The 18,113-nt window shown below is 46.6% G+C and overlaps 1 protein-coding gene across 1 annotated transcript in view; it reads left to right on the top strand.

Annotated features, from left to right (window-relative positions):
• The first annotated feature begins 253 nt into the window (after positions 1 to 253).
• Positions 254 to 18,113, top strand: part of LOC135057170 (uncharacterized) — a 76,468-nt gene continuing 58,608 nt past the window's right edge. The window contains exon 1 of the mRNA XM_063963069.1: positions 254 to 419. Within this exon, the coding sequence (XP_063819139.1) occupies positions 272 to 419 (148 nt within the window). The 5' untranslated portion in view covers positions 254 to 271. The remainder of the gene's footprint in view (positions 420 to 18,113) is intronic.

Genomic DNA, 18,113 nt, shown 5'->3' with positions numbered 1-18,113 from the left:
ATTTTAATAGGAAGACATTGTGTGAAATTTGGTGAAATTTATTCCTATTCACAAAAGTCTGAGCAACTATACTAAAGAGTCCACAACACTATCCCAATCACTATTATTAATATTCCATAATGTAATGTGCAGTTCACCAAGATTAGATCACATGATATGACCAAACATTATGTCTTTATTGTGTATCTTTTCTAATATTACAGATAATCGGTTTATGTGCACCTAATGAATGTGGACTTACATTACAGGTGCCTAGCCTATTCACCTGGCCATGGATCCAACACTTAATCAAACCAAAAATTTAGAACCTGTGCGATGTCATCAGACAAAAAAAACAATGACCATAGAAATACCGGCTCTGGGACGCCCCTTCTCCCTTGGGATGCTGTATGACTGTTGCCATGATAAGCTTATTCCAGGTAAGCACATATCTTCTTTCTGTTCTAATTTTAAACATCTACATCCTTTCTCTTCTTTCTGTCTTCCTTTTAGGGATATGCGCCGGGCCATTTTTCAGGTTTTGTGTTTTGGTTTTGGATCGGTATCTCCTTCGTGTTTTGGATCTGTATTGGTTTTGCCAAAACCGCCCTTGTGGTTTTTGGTTTTAGATCTCTATTTTTTTGGATAAAAAAATCATAAATACAGCTATAATAGCAGAATTTGTGGGTGTTTTTGTTCCTACAGTATTATTAACCTCAATAACATTAATTTACACTCATTTCCAGACTATTCTGAACACCTCACACCTCACAATATTGTTTTTATCCAGTTTAGGCCAAAAGGTTGCACTGAGGTAGTTGGACGGAGGAGCAGCAGCCCTTGGATGTATATACTAGGAGGACAAAATATTTTTAAAAAATAATGTATTTAAAAAAAAATATGCATTAGGCAAGGCTTAAGATTTCAGTTCACAAAAAGATGATTAAGGCAAAGAAGAATGAAAACGTTTATTATAGATTTATTTTATTTTATTTCATTTATTTTAATTTTAATTTATTTGAATTGAATTTATTTTATTTATATAGGGTTCTTCATTTACTAAAAGATATATCTTTGATATACAGAAAGTTCAGTATATAAATAAGGAGAGCTTATTTATATTCATTTAATTTCAGTTTAGCTAATTTATAATAATTATTATTAATAATATTAATTTGAAATAATCACAATGTGATGATAAGAAGAATTATGAAAATAAGACAATAAGTTATAACATAAGAATATGAGCTATGGACACCACATCCTGAAATGGACGGAGAACGCCTGGATGTATTCTGGAAGGATATAGCACAATTTTTTTTTAAAAAGATGTCTTTTATTTTGGGTGGACTGACTGAACACCCCTAGATGGACGGAGCAGCTGCAGTTCCTGGATGTATACTAGAATAACAGCACAAAATATTAATTAAAATCAAAATATATATATATAATTTTTTTATAGCACACACTGCGGTTACAGTGTTGCACAAATGAGTCAAAAATATGTATTATTATTTTTTATATCACACACTGGTGGTTACAGTGTCACAAATTAATCAGAAATATATATAATAATTACACACTTCGGTTGACTACACAGACAGCATTTCTCAATGCATTTATGAGTAGGAAATAATATACTGCGGTCTGACCGGCAGTGCCACAGTACTTATGAAAATAGAATAAAAATTGTATAGTACACTGGGGTACAGTACAAACAAAAAATAGATATAGTGTTTTAGCATTATAATTTTAGGATTTTTGTTTTTAGCTTTTATTATTTTCATTTTACACTGGGGAGGAGACCCTGGATGAACAGACACAGCAACAGCCTCTGTACTGGGGTACAGCACAAAATAGAATTAAATATATTTATTTTTTATTTTTTTAAACACTGGGGCAAAGCCCCTGGATGGATGGACAGAGCACCCCTTAATGGATGGAGCAGCCCCTTGATGGACCAACAGCAGCAGTCTCTGGCTTTATACTGGGGTAAAGCACAAAATAGAAGTGTATATTTTTATAACACTGGGGCAGAGCCCCTGGATTGACGGACGCAGCAGCAGCCTCTGGATGTATACTGGGGTACAGCACAAAATAGAATTAAATATATATATATATATATATATATATATATTTATTTTTTAACACTGTGGCAGAGCCCCTGGATTGACGGACAGAGAACCCCTTCATGGATGGAGCAGCCCCTTGATGGATGGACAAAGCAGCAGCCTCTGGATGTATACTGACTGCGGTAAAGCACAAAATAGAATTACATTTTTATTTTTTTTTAACACTGGGGCAAAGCCCCTGGATGGACTGACAGAGCGTACCCAATTGACAGAGCACCCTGTTGACAAACAGAGCAGCCCTTGCAGAACACAGCAGCCCTTGTATGAGGGTACAGCAGCCCCTAAATGTGAGTACACAGCAGCCCCTTAGCTGTCACAGCAGCCCCTTAGAAAGATGTCACAGCAGCCCCTTAGATGTCACAGCAGCCCTAAATGTGAGGCCACAGCAGCAGACAGTATGGACACATCCGTGCTGTACAACATCTAAAGCCATAGTGAAGGTGGCACCGATCACCGGGACTTATATAGAATCCAAAACCCGTGAGAATCCAACAGCAGGAAGATGACATTTTTTCTTGTTTTGGGATCCGAGGAAGGCGGGAAGTCCCGAGCCGGACTCGGAGCCCGTTTGGATTGAGAAGTTCGGGGGGGTTCGGTTCATCGGAAATTGTACCCTTTCATCTCTATCTCCTTTACTGGCACTTTTATCACAGAGGAAGTTCCCATTTCTGTTTAAGACTTAAAAATAATGTCTTTGCATATATTATATATATATATATATATATACATACATATTTTCTCTTACGTCCTAGAGGATGCTGGGGACTCCGTAAGGACCATGGGGTATAAACGGGCTCCGCAGGAGATAGGGCACCTAAAAGAACTTTGACTATGGGTGTGCACTGGCTCCTCCCTCTATGCCCCTCCTCCAGACCTCAGTTAGATTCTGTGCCCAGAGGAGAAAGGGTACAAAGCAGTGAGCTCTTAAGAGTTTGCTGTTTTAAAGAATTTTGTTAGGTTTTTTATTTTCAGGGAGTCCTGTTGGCAACAGGCTCCCTGCATCGTGGGACTGAGGAGAGAGAAGCAGAGCTGGCTTGTAAGGTTGGGCACTGCTTCTAGGCTACCATTAGCTCCAGAGGGAGTCGGAACACAGGTCTCACCTGGGGTTCGTCCCGGAGCCGTGCCGCCGTACTGCTCACAGATGCCGAAGATAGAAGCCGGGTGAGTATTGAGGAAAAGACTTCAGGCGGCAGAAGACATCAGATCTTCATGAGGTAAGCGCGCAGTGGTAAGCTGCGCGCCATTGCTCCCTGTCACACACACACAAGAGGCACTGTAGGGTACAGGGCGCAGGGGGGGGGGGGGGCCTGGGCAGCAATAAACCTCAATTTGGGCATAAATATGTTGGATTAGGCTGTGGGACAGTAAATCCACGTACCCCCGCCATTTTCTTACAATATCATGAGGGGACCGAAGCCGGCCGTTGGGTGGGCGGGGCTTGATCCTCGGCACTAACCAGCGCCATTTTCTCCACAGAGGCTGCATGAGAAAACGCTGGCTCCCTGTTCTCTCCCCTGCTGAGCTTCACAGGCTGGAAAAAAGAGGAGGGGGGCACATTGGCGACGCAGTGAGTGGAGATTAACATTAAAAATATATAAAAGCGCTATCTGGTCATATATTCCAGTGTTTGGGCGCTGGGTGTCTGCTGGCATTCTCTCTCTCTGTCTCCCCTAAGGGCCTGGTTGGGGTTTTATCCCCTTATAGGTAACTCCCTGTGTGTGTGGGGTGTCTGTAAGTGTTTGTCGACATGTCTGAAGCGGAAGGCTTCTCCAAGGAGGAGGTGGAGCAAATGAGTGGTGTGTCCCGGTCGCTGGTGCCGACTCAGGATTGGATGAGCATGTGGCATAGGTTAAATGCAAGTGTGACATCTTTACATGAAAGGCTTGATAAGGCTGAATTAAGGGGAACATCAGGGGGTCAATCCTCGGATTGGACCGATTCAGCGGGCCCGTCGGGGTCTCAAAAACGTCCCTTGACACAAGATACTACTACCGACACAGACTCTGATTCCAGTGTCGACTATGACAAAGTAAAATTGCACCCTAGGGTGACTAAAACCATTCAGTGTATGATTGTGGCTATTAGGGATGTCTTGCATATTGAGGATGAACCCTCGGTCCCCGACACAAGGGTACACATGTTTAAGGAAAAGAAACAGATTATTAATTTTCCCACATCTCATGAATTATATGAATTATTTATAAAAGCTAGGGAGACTCCGGAGAAGAGGCCCCAGATCCCCAAAAGAATTTATATGGCATACCCCTTCCCTAAACAGGACAGGGAGATTTGGGAATCACCTCCCACTGTGGACAAGGCCCTGACGCGCTTTTCCAAGAAGGTGGCGCTACCGTCTCCTGACACAGCTACCCTTAAGGACCCTGCAGATCGCAGGCAAGAAACTACCTTAAAGTGTATTTATTCTCATACGGGTGCTGTACTACAACCGACGATTGCGTCGGCATGGGTGTGCAGCGCAGTTGCAGCTTGGGCAGATGAGCTGACAGATAATTTTGAAAATATGGATAAGGATACTATATTCTTAACTCTAGCCCATATAAAAGACGCAGTCTTATTTATGAGGGATGCTCAAAGAGACATTGGATTGCTGGCTTCTAGGGCCAATGCCATGTCGATCTCAGCGAGAAGATCCTTATGGACTCGCCAATGAATGGGTGATGCGGATTCCAAAAAGCATATGGAAGTACTACCCTGTAAGGGTGATGTATTGTTTGGGGATGGGTTGACGGACCTGGTTTACACAGCTACAGCAGGTAAATCAAATTTTTTACCATATATTCCCCAACAGCAAAAGAAAATGCCACCCAATCAGATGCAGTCTTTTCGGTCGCACAAGTCCAGAAGAGGTCGGGGATCCTCCTTCCTTGCCAGAGGTAAGGGCAGAGGTAAAAGAGCACCTGCTTCGGCAGGCGCCCAGCAACAAAAGTCCTCCCCTGCTACTCCAAAACCCACAGCATGGCGCCGGGACTCCCCTGGGGGAGTCCGCACTGGTGGGCGCACGTCTTCGACTTTTCAGCCAGGTCTGGGTCAGCTCAGACCTGAATCCCTGGGTTTCCCAGGGTTACAAACTGGAATTCGAAGAGGTGCCCCCGCGCCGATTTTTCAAGTCGGCCCTACCAGTTTCCACGTCAGAACAGGATGTAGTGTTAGCTGCAATTCAAACGCTGTGTATACAGCAAGTGATAATCAGGGTTCCCATGAACCAGCAAGGAAGAGGTTACTGCTCAACCCTCTTTGTGGAAGAGGCGCAATGAAGTAGCTGTGTGACTAAGATAAGCGACCCAAGTGGCCGACACAAACACCTGGCCCATCTAGGAGTGGCACTGCAGTGTCACGCAGGATGGCCCTTCCAAAAACTACTCCCCAAACAGCACATGACGCAAAGAAAAATGAAAGAAAAAAGAGGTGCAAGATGGAATTGACCTTGGGCCCTCCCACCCACCCTTATGTTGTATAAACAGGACATGCACACTTTAACCAACCCATCATTTCAGTGACAGGGTCTGCCACACGACTGTGACTGAAATGACGGGTTGGTTTGGACCGCCACCAAAAAAGAAGCAATTAATCTCTCCTTGCACAAACTGGCTCTACAGAGGCAAGATGTCCACCTCATCATCATCCTCCGATATATCACCGTGTACATCCCCCTCCTCACAGATTATCAATTCGTTCCCACTGGAATCCACAATCTCAGCTCCCTGTGTACTTTGTGGAGGCAATTGCTGCTGGTGAATGTCTCCACGGAGGAATTGATTATAATTCATTTTAATGAACATCATCTTCTCCACATTTTCTGGATGTAACCTCGTACGCCGATTGCTGACAAGGTGAGCGGCGGCACTAAACACTCTTTCGGAGTACACACTTGTGGGAGGGCAACTTAGGTAGAATAAAGCCAGTTTGTGCAAGGGCCTCCAAATTGCCTCTTTTTCCTGCCAGTATAAGTACGGACTGTGTGACGTGCCTACTTGGATGCGGTCACTCATATAATCCTCCACCATTCTTTCAATGGGGAGAGAATCATATGCAGTGACAGTAGACGACATGTCCGTAATCGTTGTCAGGTCCTTCAGTCCGGACCAGATGTCAGCATCAGCAGTCGCTCCAGACTGCCCTGCATCACCGCCAGCGGGTGGGCTCGGAATTCTGAGCCTTTTCCTCGCACCCCCAGTTGCGGGAGAATGTGAAGGAGGAGATGTTGACAGGTCGCGTTCCGCTTGACTTGACAATTTTCTCACCAGCAGTTCTTTGAACCCCAGCAGACTGCTGGAAAGAGAGATCCAAGGTAGGTTTTAAATCTAGGATCGAGCACGGTGGCCAAAATGTAGTGCTCTGATTTCAACAGATTGACCACCCGTGAATCCTTGTTAAGCGAATTAAGGGCTCCATCCAAAAGTCCCCCATGCCTAGCGGAATCGCTCTGTGTTAGCTCCTCCTTCAATGTCTCCAGCTTCTTCTGCAAAAGCCTGATGAGGGGAATGACCTGACTCAGGCTGGCAGTGTCTGAACTGACTTCACGTGTGGCAAGTTCAAAAGATTGCAGAACCTTGCACAACGTTGAAATCATTCTCCACTGCGCTTGAGACAGGTGCATTCCACCTCCTATATCGTGCTCAGTTGTATAGGCTTGAATGGCCTTTTGCTGCTCCTCCAACCTCTGAAGCATATAGAGGGTTGAATTCCACCTCGTTACCACTTCTTGCTTCAGATGATGGCAGGGCAGGTTCAGGCGTTTTTGGTGGTGCTCCAGTCTTCTGTACGTGGTGCCTGTACGCCGAAAGTGTGCCGCAATTCTTCTGGCCACCGACAGCATCTCTTGCACGCCCCTGTCGTTTTTTTTAATAATTCTGCACCACCAAATTCAAGGTATGTGCAAAACATGGGACGTGCTGGAATTTTCCCAGATTTAATGCACACACAATATTGCTGGCGTTGTCCGATGCCACAAATCCACAGGAGAGTCCAATTGGGGTAAGCCATTCTGCGATGATCTTCCTCAGTTGCCGTAAGAGGTTTTCAGCTGTGTGCGTATTCTGGAAAGCGGTGATACAAAGCGTAGCCTGCCTAGGAAAGAGTTGGCGTTTGCGAGATGCTGCTACTGGTGCCGCCACTGCTGTTCTTGCGGCGGGAGTCAATACATCTACCCAGTGGGCTGTCACAGTCATATAGTCCTGAGTCTGCCCTGCTCCACTTGTCCACATGTCCGTGGTTAAGTGGACATTGGGTACAACTGCATTTTTTAGGACACTGGTGAGTCTTTTCTGAGGTCTGTGTACATTTTCGGTATCGCCTGCCTAGAGAAATGGAACCTAGATGGTATTTGGTACCGGGGACACAGTACCTCCAACAAGTCTATAGATGGCTCTGCAGTAATGATGGATACCGGAACCACGTTTCTCACCGCCCAGGATGCCAAGGCCTCAGTTATCCGCTTTGCAGCAGGATGACTGCTGTGATATTTCATCTTCCTCGCAAAGGACTGTTGGACAGTCAATTGCTTGGTGGAAGTAGTAAAACTGGTCTTACGACTTCCCCTCTGGGATGACCATCGACTCCCAGCAGCAACAACAGCAGCGCCAGCAGCAGTAGGCGTTATACGCAAGGATGCATCGGAGGAATCCCAGGCAGGAGAGGACTCGTTAGAATTGCCAGTGACATGGCCTGCAGGACTATTGGCATTCCTGGGGAAGGAGGAAATTGACACTGAGGGAGTTGGTGGGGTGGTTTGCATGAGCTTGGTTACAAGAGGAAGGGATTTACTGGTCAGTGGACTGCTTCCGCTGTCGCCCACAGTTTTTGAACTTGTCACTGACTTATGATGAATGCGCTGCAGGTGACGTATAAGGGAGGATGTTCCGAGGTGGTTAACGTCCTTACCCCTACTTATTACAGCTTGACAAAGGCAACACACGGCTTGACAAATGTTGTCCGCATTTCTGTTGAAATACTTCCACACTGAAGAGCTGATTTTTTTGGTATTTTCACCAGGCATGTCAATGGCCATATTCCTCCCACGGACAACAGGTGTCTCCCCGGGTGCCTGACTTAAACAAACCACCTCACCATCAGAATCCTCCTGGTCAATTTCCTCCCCAGCGCCAGCAACACCCATATCCTCCTCATCCTGGTGTACTTCAACACTGACATCTTCAATCTGACTATCAGGAACTGGACTGCGGGTGCTCCTTCCTGCACTTGCAGGGGGCGTGCAAATGGTGGAAGGCGCATGCTCTTCATGTCCAGTGTTGGGAAGGTCAGGCATCGCAACCGACACAATTGGACTCTCCTTGTGGATTGTGATTTCGAAGAACGCACAGTTCTTTGCTGTGCTTTTGCCAGCTTAAGTCTTTTCATTTTTCTAGCGAGAGGCTGAGTGCTTCCATCCTCATGTGAAGCTGAACCACTAGCCATGAACATAGGCCAGGGCCTCAGCCGTTCCTTGCCACTCCGTGTGGTAAATGGCATATTGGCAAGTTTACGCTTCTCCTCCGACGATTTTATTTTAGATTTTTGAGTCCTTTTTTTACTGATATTTGGTGTTTTGGATTTTACATGCTCTGTACTATGACATTGGGCATCGGCCTTGGCAGACGACGTTGATGGCATTTCATCGTCTCGGCCATGACTAGTGGCAGCAGCTTCAGCACGAGGTGGAAGTGGATCTTGATCTTTCCCTATTTTTGGAACCTCAACATTTTTGTTCTCCATATTTTAATAGGCACAACTAAAAGGCACCTCAGGTAAACAATGGAGATGGATGGATACTAGTATACTTATGGATGACGAGCGACTGCCGACACAGAGGTAGCTACAGCCGTGGACTACCGTATTGCGTCTGCTAGTATAGACTGGATGATAATGATATAAAAAATATATATATATCATTACTGCAGGACAGGTATATATTGTATAATGACGGACCTGCTGGACACTGTCAGCACTGCAGACTCCTAAACTACTAGTATGAAGAAGATAGAAAAAAAAAACCACCACAGGTAGGTATACAATTATGGACGAGCGACTGCCGACACAGAGGTAGCTACAGCCGTGGACTACCGTACTGCGTCTGCTAGTATAGACTGGATGATAATGATCTAAAAAATATATATCACTACTGCAGGACAGGTATATATTATATAATGACGGACCTGCTGGACAATGTCAGCACTGCAGACTCCTAAACTACTAGTATGAAGAAGATAGAAAAAAAAACCCACCGCAGGTAGGTATACAATTATGGACGAGCGACTGCCGACACAGAGGTAGCTACAGCCTTGGACTACCGTACTGCGTCTGCTAGTATAGACTGGATGATAATGATATAAAAAATATATATATATCACTACTGCAGGACAGGTATATATTGTATAATGACGGAACTGCTGGACACTGTCAGCACTGCAGACTCCTAAACTACTAGTATGAAGAAGATAGAAAAAAAAAATACCACAGGTAGGTATACAATTATGGACGAGCGACTGCCGACACAGAGGTAGCTACAGCCGTGGACTACCGTACTGCGTCTGCTAGTATAGACTGGATGATAATGATATAAAAAATATATATATATCACTACTGCAGGACAGGTATATATTATATAATGACGGACCTGCTGGACACTGTCAGCACTGCAGACTCCTAAACTACTAGTATGAAGAAGATAGAAATATAATGAATGACGGACCTGCTGGACACTGTCAGCAGAATGCGTTTATAGAATAAATTTTAAAAAACACCACACGAGTGTTTAACTTTTTCAGGCAAACAATATACTGGTGGTCACTGCTGGTCAGGCACACTGGCACTCTGGCAGCAAAAGTGTGCACTGTTAAATATGTACTCCTGCTATAACTGCTCCCCAGTCTCCCCCACAATTAAGCTGTGTGAGCAGTGAGCACTACTCAGCACAGTCAGATATACATAGATGATATTATCATGCAGCACACTGAGGCTGAGCACAGATATGGTATGTGACTGTGTATCGTTTTTTTTCAGGCAGAGAACGGATTATATTAAATAATAAATAAAACTGGTGGTCACTAGTATAACTATCAGCAAAACTCTGCACTCTCTGAGTACTCCTAATGCTCCAGTAAATCAAGTGTCTCACTCTCTATCTAAACGGAGAGGACGCCAGCCACGTCCTCTCCCTATCAATCTCAATGCACGTGTGAAAATGGCGGCGACGCGCGGCTCCTTATATAGAATCCGAGTCTCGCGAGAATCCGACAGCGGGATGATGACGTTTGGGCGCGCTCGGGTTAACCGAGAAAGGCGGGAAGATCCGAGTCTGCCTCGGACCTGTGTAAAAAGCGTGAAGTTCGGGGGGGTTCGGTTTCCGAGAAACCGAACCCGCTCATCACTATTCACCAGTGCATTCGAGTTCTGGGAAAGATGGTGGCGGCCTACGAGGCCATCCCATTCAGAAGGTTCCATGCAAGGACTTTTCAATGGGACCTTCTGGACAAGTGGTCCGGGTCCCATCTACACTTACATCGAAAAATTACTCTGTCCCCAGGGGCCAAGGTGTCTCTCCTGTGGTGGTTGCAAAGTGCTCACCTACTGGAAGGTCACAGATTCAGAATTTAGGATTGGATCCTGGTTACCACGGACGTGAGCCTCCGAGGATGGGTAGCAGTCACACAAGGAATAAATTTTCAGGGACTTTGGTCAGACCAGGAGTCATGTCTACACATCAATGTGTTGGAACTCAGGGCCATATACAGCGGCCTTCGACAAGCGGAGAGTCTTCTTCGAAACCTACCGGTTCTGATTCAGTCAGACAATGTCACAGCAGTGGCTCATGTGAACCGCCAAGGCGGGACAAGAAGCAGAGTCGCGATGGCGGAAGCCACCAGGATTCTTTGCTGTGTGGAAAATCACGTGAGCGCTCTGTCGGCTGTCTTCTCCATCCAGGAGAGTGGGGACTTCATCAAGAAGTCTTTGCAGACATAATACGTCTTTGGGGAACTCCTCAAATAGACATGATGGCGCCACGCCTCAACAAAAAAACTTCAGAGGTATTGTGCCAAGTCTCGGGACCCTCAGGCAGTAGCAGTAGACGCTCTGATAACACCGTGGATGTTCAAATTGGTCTACGTGTTTCCTCCTCTTCCTCTCATCACAAAGGTGTTGAGGATCATAAGACGAAGAAGAGTACAGATGATACCCGTTGTCCCAGACTGGCCTCGAAGGGCCTGGTACTCAGATCTACAAGAGATGCTCACAGGAGATCCCTGGCCTCTTCCGCTGAGGGAAGACCTGTTGCAACAGGGGCCCTGTGTATTTCAAGACTTACCGCGGTTACGTTTGACAGCATGGCGGTTGAACGCAGAATCCTAACAAAAAAGGGGATTCCGGAAGAGGTCATCCCTACTTTAATAAAGGCTAGGAAGGAGGTGACGGTTAATCATTATCACCGTATCTGGCGAAAGTATGTGTCTTGGTGTGAGTCCAAGAATGCACCTACGGAAGATTTTCATCTGGGTCGTTTTCTCCACTTCCTACAAACAGGAGTGGATATGGGCCTGAAATTAGGCTCTGTTAAGGTTCAGATTTCGGCCCTCTCGATTTTCTTTCAGAAGGAATTGGCTTCTCTTCCAGAAGTCCAGACGTTTGTAAAGGGAGTGCTGCACATCCAGCCCCTTTTTTGTGCCTCCAGTGGCACCATGGGACCTCAACGTGGTGTTGCAGTTCCGAAAATCACACTGGTTTGAACCACTTAACAAGGTTGAGTTGAAATTTCTTACTTGGAAGGTGGTCATGTTGTTGGCCTTGGCATCGGCAAGGTGAGTATCAGAATTGGTGGCTTTGTCACACAAAAGCCCCTACTTGATTTTTCATGTGGATCGAGCTGAATTGAGGACACGTCCGCAATTTTTGCCTAAGGTGGTTTCTTCATTCCATGTGAATCAACCTATTGTGGTGCCTGTGGCTACAAGGGACCTGGAGGACTCCAGATCCCTGGACGTAGTCAGGGCCTTAAAGATTTATGTAGCCAGGACGGCTAGAATTAGGAAAACAGAGGCCCTGTTTGTCCTGTATGCGGCCAATAAGATTGGCGCACCTGCTTCGAAGCTGACTATTGCTCGCTGGATCTGTAATACGATTCAGCAGGCTCACTCTACGGTTGGATTGCCGGTACCAAATTCGGTTAAGACCCATTCCACTAGGAAGGTGGGCTCTTCTTGGGCGGCTGCCTGAGGCGTCTCGGCATTACAACTTTGCCAAGCGGCGACTTGGTCGGGGTCAAACACTTTTGCTAAATTCTACAAGTTTGATACCCTGGCTGATGAGGACCTAGCGTTTGCTCAGTCGGTGCTGCAGAGTCATACGCATTCTCCCGCCCGATTGGATGCTTTGGTAAAACCCCATGGTCCTTACGGAGTCCCCAGCATCCTCTAGGACGTAAGAGAAAATAAGATTTTAAACCTACTGGTAGATCTATTTCTCCTAGTCCGTAGAGGATGCTGGGCGCCCGTCCCAGTGCGGAAACTCTGCAAGACTTGTATATAGTTGTTGATTACATAAGGGTTATGTTACAGTTGGAATCGGTCTTGGACCGTTGCTGTTTTTGTTCATACGGTTAACTGGTTATGTATGATCCAGGTTAAATGGTATGATTGGTGTGGGCTGGTATGAATCTTGCCCTTGGATTGCTAAATCCTGCCTTGTAGTGTCCATCTCCTCTGGGCACAGTTCTCTAATTGAGGTCTGGAGGAGGGGCATAGAGGGAGGAGCCAGTGCAACCCATAGTCAAAGTTCTTTTAGGTGCCCTATCTCCTGCGGAGCCCGTCTATACCCCATGGTCCTTACGGAGTCCCCAGCATCCTCTACGGACTAGGAGAAATAGATTTACTGGTAGGTTTAAAATTTTATTTTTGGCGCTATGCCCATGTATACATCATAAATGCCAAAAAGAAGTCCAATGGACAGTGTCTAGTGCATAGGAAATTCCATTAATCTGGGATGGCCAAGCTCCTTGTCTCGATGCACACCCACTCCACCACAATTGTAGAATACAAGAAAGGACAAGAGCGCCTCCTTGCGCAATACTGATTATTACCACCCAATTGTGCAATAAAAAATGGTGGACCCGTATCGGATATAAATAATTTAACAGCTTATCTCAATTCTTGTAATGATCCATACGAAGTCATCGACCACATGCAGTTTCAAGCAATTTTAATAAGATCCATAAAAACTGGGGGAAAAAATGTACAATTTACACAAAGAAACACAAGGACATAAATAATTGCCCATACATGATAAAAAAAAGAAAGAACAACTTCTCTGAACCACCAACATACAGCAGAATATTGCCCACCACGTTTCATCATGGAGGAGCTATCTCCTTTCCTTCTGACTTCCTCAGGGGTACTGAATAACCTCTTGTACACAGGAGAGGTTTTTATAAGGCAGTTTATTAGAATAATTAATTAGTAAATTGCTACTCCAAAATGGGCAAAACAGGATATCCTGGACTGTGAATATGGTATATACAATGTATAGTATCTCCCATCAAACATGCTAAAAATGCCTATAAAGTTAAATGTGTGTATTGCTGGATTAAACCGGGTACCTATGTATAAGAGGACATAATTAAAAGTCTATATAAGGGGGCATGGCCTAGCCTGTGAAGTGTGAGGAGGCGATTTTAGTGAGCTCCTGCTTAATCTAATATTTCACCAAGTTTAAAATTGGTGTACGGAGCCCTGAATCCCCCTAATATTCTCTGATACCTCCCTCTGCTGTTGGGGATTGAGGGGCTTGGGTTGCGGAGCCGGGGGGCCCTTTTCAGGGTACCTGCAGGTTGCGGCCTTCCCCTCCATCTGTAGCCGGGGACTGCAGTATTTTCTCCTCCTGGCCGGAAGTGAAGCTGTGCGGGCCGCTCGGCGGTGGGGCTCGGAAGACGTGTCCTCTGTCCAGGGGTGGGGTGAAGTGACAGCGGCAGCTCCTGCTCCCCCTGGGCCCTGGCGGCTGACGTCCAGATAGAGCATCGCAGACAGCGGCGACCCCGTGCGGCCGGTGAGTCCCCCCCCCCGCTGCTTCACTCGCGCACCACCACAGTACAGAAGCCGGCCTGCGGCTGCGGGCGGCTCAGTGTGAGGGGCGGGAAGGGCGCGCATCTCCCGCTGTCACCGGGCGGCAAGGACCCCCTTCACTCCCTCTATTCATCCCTGTGCAGTGCAGGGTGTGCGGCTGCCTGCGGGAGATTCGTAGTCTTGGCTCCTCTCTCCTGTAGCGTGCTGCTGTGAAGGAACTGACACTCAGCAGCCCCTATCCTTGCACGCAGCCTGTTGTGGAATGTGCTGCTGGGCATTCAAAGTGGCCAATTATATATGTATCAGTGCTGCTCCTGCACGTCTATATTATAATTAATATCCCCTTGCTCACTGTTATTATAATTTCAGGTGTATATTGCTGTGGGGTTGAGTTATTATACTAAGTGTGCCGGCTGGTCTCCCTGTACCGGGGCCGAGTGTGCTGGTACGTGTACCAATCCTCCCCAGCTATCGAGCCTCCGTTACAGCAGTGGGATGTGACCTCCTCTAGAATGTGCCCCCCACGTGCCTCCCTGCAGTCACTCTAGCCGACACTCTTTCACACGCGGCATGTTCATTTCAATGCCGGATTGAGGCCCCCGCTGAGCTTCCCCCGTTCTACAGGTGTTGATAGTTTCTCCGGAAGGTGCTGCATCATGCCTCCTATGAAGCATAAAGCCTCCAAACCGATCTCTCAGGTTGCCTTTTTCAAGCCTTCTCCCTATCGCAACAAACCTCAGGTGACTGGGGCTCCTATTACCAGATCGAGACCCTTACCTGCGCGGTCCTCCCCTATGACGACTGCTTCTCCAACTCAAGATTCCCCTCCCTCGCCACGTCTGGAGGATGATGAGGCCTTAACAGTGGGCAACATGAAGCTTTTGTTTCGACAATTTAAGGATAAGGTGGCGTCCGAGTTTAGGTCAATGTTGCAATCCTGCCAAAGCTCTATCGATGTCTTGGGTGAAAGAACCGGTCAAGTGTAAACAAAGATGGGTGAGGTGGTGGGCTCGCATAACTCCCTTCTTGACTCTCATGATACCCTCGAGGGGAAAGTGGCCGCTCTGCTAGATAAAGTGGCGGATTTGGAAGACCGTTCGTGCAGAAACATTCTTAGGCTCCAGGGGGTCCCGGAATCAGTTAACAATAGTAGCTTGCATGATTATACTTTGGAAGTCTTCAAGAAACTCCTGCCCTCAGCCACCTCTTCAGATCTGATCCTGGACAGAATCCATCGGGTCCCGAAGGCTCGCAATGCTCCGGAGGGGTCGACAAGGGATGTCCTCGTGAGAGTTCACTTCTTCCATATTAAAGAGTCACTACTCAAGGCGGCGAGACCTTCGCCTGACACGGCTGAGGCCTTAGGCCCGCTTCAACTTTTTGGAGACTTGTCGCAGTACACTCTCACCAAGAGACGTTCCTTTCAACCTTTTACCATTAGTCTTAGGAAAGCTGGCATCATCTATAGATGGGGTTTCCCCACTCGTCTGCTGATCTCTAGGAAAGGTTCCACTATTGTTGTATCCTCAGTAGAAGACGGTATGAGACTCTTGCACAAGTGGAATTTGTTGGGTGATCGTGGGACTGACTCTCCAGACCGCCGACTTTAGCAGGACTGGTCGAGGGTTGAGAAATAGGGCCTTGCCTTTGTTATGTCCATTTGCCAGCACCGGCCGCTGCCGAGCTGGTACTACTGTTTTGTGATGTTTTGCTGCAGAATTGCTACAGATCTTGCCTTTGCTGCTCATAGGCATTGTCTCTGCGCAATAGTCTATGACTGTCTATGTGATGTTTAGAGTTCTGTTTTCGGAGATGAGGATGCACTATCGGTTTCAGTCTGTTTTCTCTGCTACAGCCTTAGGATAATTTGTTTTTTTATAAGCTTAGTGTCACGATCCGGGTATCTGGACGCCATTTCTTACCCATCAGATGCCTCCTAAGGCTGGCTCAGCGCTCCAGGACCGGATCCCATCTGTTATCCTGATGTGCATATTCCCGCATCCTCTCCTGTCTCTCTGGACGCTGTCACAGTAACGCCTTATACATCTGGCATGGCGTCTCCCGCGGCCTCCGCCGCCGTTCCTGAGCTTCTGCATTCAGAGTGGCGATTACGTCAGCCGCGGCCTCCGCTGTGTCCGCGTGGTTGGATGTGCACCTGTCAGCCTGGCGTCTCCTGTCTCCGGTGGCCAGCGCCGCCATTACTGTTTTCCAGACCACATGGATTACAAACCAAACTTCCCTCCAAGTGTCTGCATGGGCGCAGCCATCTTGGATTCTGTCATCTGATCATATTCACCAATCTGCTGTCTGTATTATTAATTTGCATAATTGCCTAGCCAATGCCTTCCTTGCTGCAGGTATAAATAGGTTGTGCCTGAGCAAGGAAGGCGTCAGTGCTTTGGTTGTCAAACCTAGTTCCAGTTTGTCTCTCCTGTGAATGTCTTCCAGGTTCCAGCTCCTGTCTCCAGACTTCTGCTATAGAGACCCGCACCAGCATTCCATCTGCGGTGTAGCCTGACTCTCCGATCCATTCTGGACTCACCTGTTTCCAGCTACAACATCACCTGCTTCCAGCTCAGCTTCCAGCAGTGTACAGCTTCTCTTAAAGGGCCGGTGTCCTTTCTGCAGTTTACCACTCTCCACCGGTATTATTATTTCTCCGCTCTCAAATTCTACATTTCATCTATATTGCATCGCTCTCAAGCTTTATTTATTATTTAACTGGTTCCAGCCAGTATCCACTCCGTGCCAACACCTCTCTGGTTCTAACCAGTACCCACAGCAGCATTTTATCTACAGCAGTCCAGCTTTCCCTGGAACACCAGCTGGTACGACCCTGGGCTTTCCTCATTGCTACAGTTGAGCCTGGTAAGGACTTTCAAACTTGCAGATAATAAGAACTGTCTCATACCACCAGAGCTCTGTGGCCCCTGCCACCCTGTAGTACCCAGGAACTGTATTATTATTTCTCTGCTGATTTTTATGTTTCTTTTTACTGCTACTGTGATGCATGGAGTTTTTCATAAATAAATATCATTGACTTTTACTCAAGTTGTCGTGGTCACGCCTTCGGGCGGTTTCTCTTCATGTTACTTACATGTCCAGGGGTCTGATACAACCTCCCAGGTTCCGGTACATCTCAGCCCCTACAACTGAGGCTGCCTTCCGTCAGCTCAGGCCCTCAGTTGTGACACCTAGTGTTTTGCTCAAAATATCATGTCGATGTTGCCCTGCCATTATTTGTTATCTATGCTGTGTGAAAATGTGAATTTATAGTTACTTATCTTTGCATTTCTCGGCTGCTTGACTGCGGGGAGGTTAGCCACTAACCTCCCTACTTAGTAGTGTGAGGCGCTGGATGTCTTGGCACCTTACTTTGACTCTGTATCTTTACGGGGTCAGTTTCTTTTCTTTTCTCTATGTCTTCTCTTTCCTTTTCCCCCTTGTTCCCCTTCTGTGTCTTGTCTTCCCCTTGATTGCTGTTCTACTCTGTCTAAGTGTTCAGGATACGGATATTGCCAGGTATGCATTTGTTAGACTGAGCGGTTGGTTTGCTTCCCGATTGATCAGTTATGGTCAAGTTAGTGTCACTCAATGTTAAGGGATTGAATTCCCCGCAGAAGCGTAAGTTAGCTTTGACCTCCTTCTATAAAATGAAGGCGGATGTGGTCGCGATTCAGGAAACTCATTTTAGGAAACTAGACCCCCCTAGATTCCATTATAATCGGGTCCCTACCTGTCACATGGCGAATGGTCCCACGAAAAAGGCGGGTGTTGCGATATTAATTTCCTCGCACTGCTCCTTCACATTAGACTCCCAAATTGTGGACCCTGAAGGTCGGTATCTTATATTGTTAGGGCTTCTCGATAATGTTAGGGTCACCCTAGTCTCCTGCTATGAACCTAATTCTGGTCAAATGGCATTCTGTAAGAA

The sequence above is a fragment of the Pseudophryne corroboree genome, chromosome 3 (assembly GCF_028390025.1).
Source record: "Pseudophryne corroboree isolate aPseCor3 chromosome 3, aPseCor3.hap2, whole genome shotgun sequence".
Lineage (NCBI taxonomy): Eukaryota > Metazoa > Chordata > Amphibia > Anura > Myobatrachidae > Pseudophryne > Pseudophryne corroboree.
The sequence above is the reverse complement of the archived record's forward strand: the minus strand, read 5'-3'. Positions and strand labels throughout refer to the sequence as shown.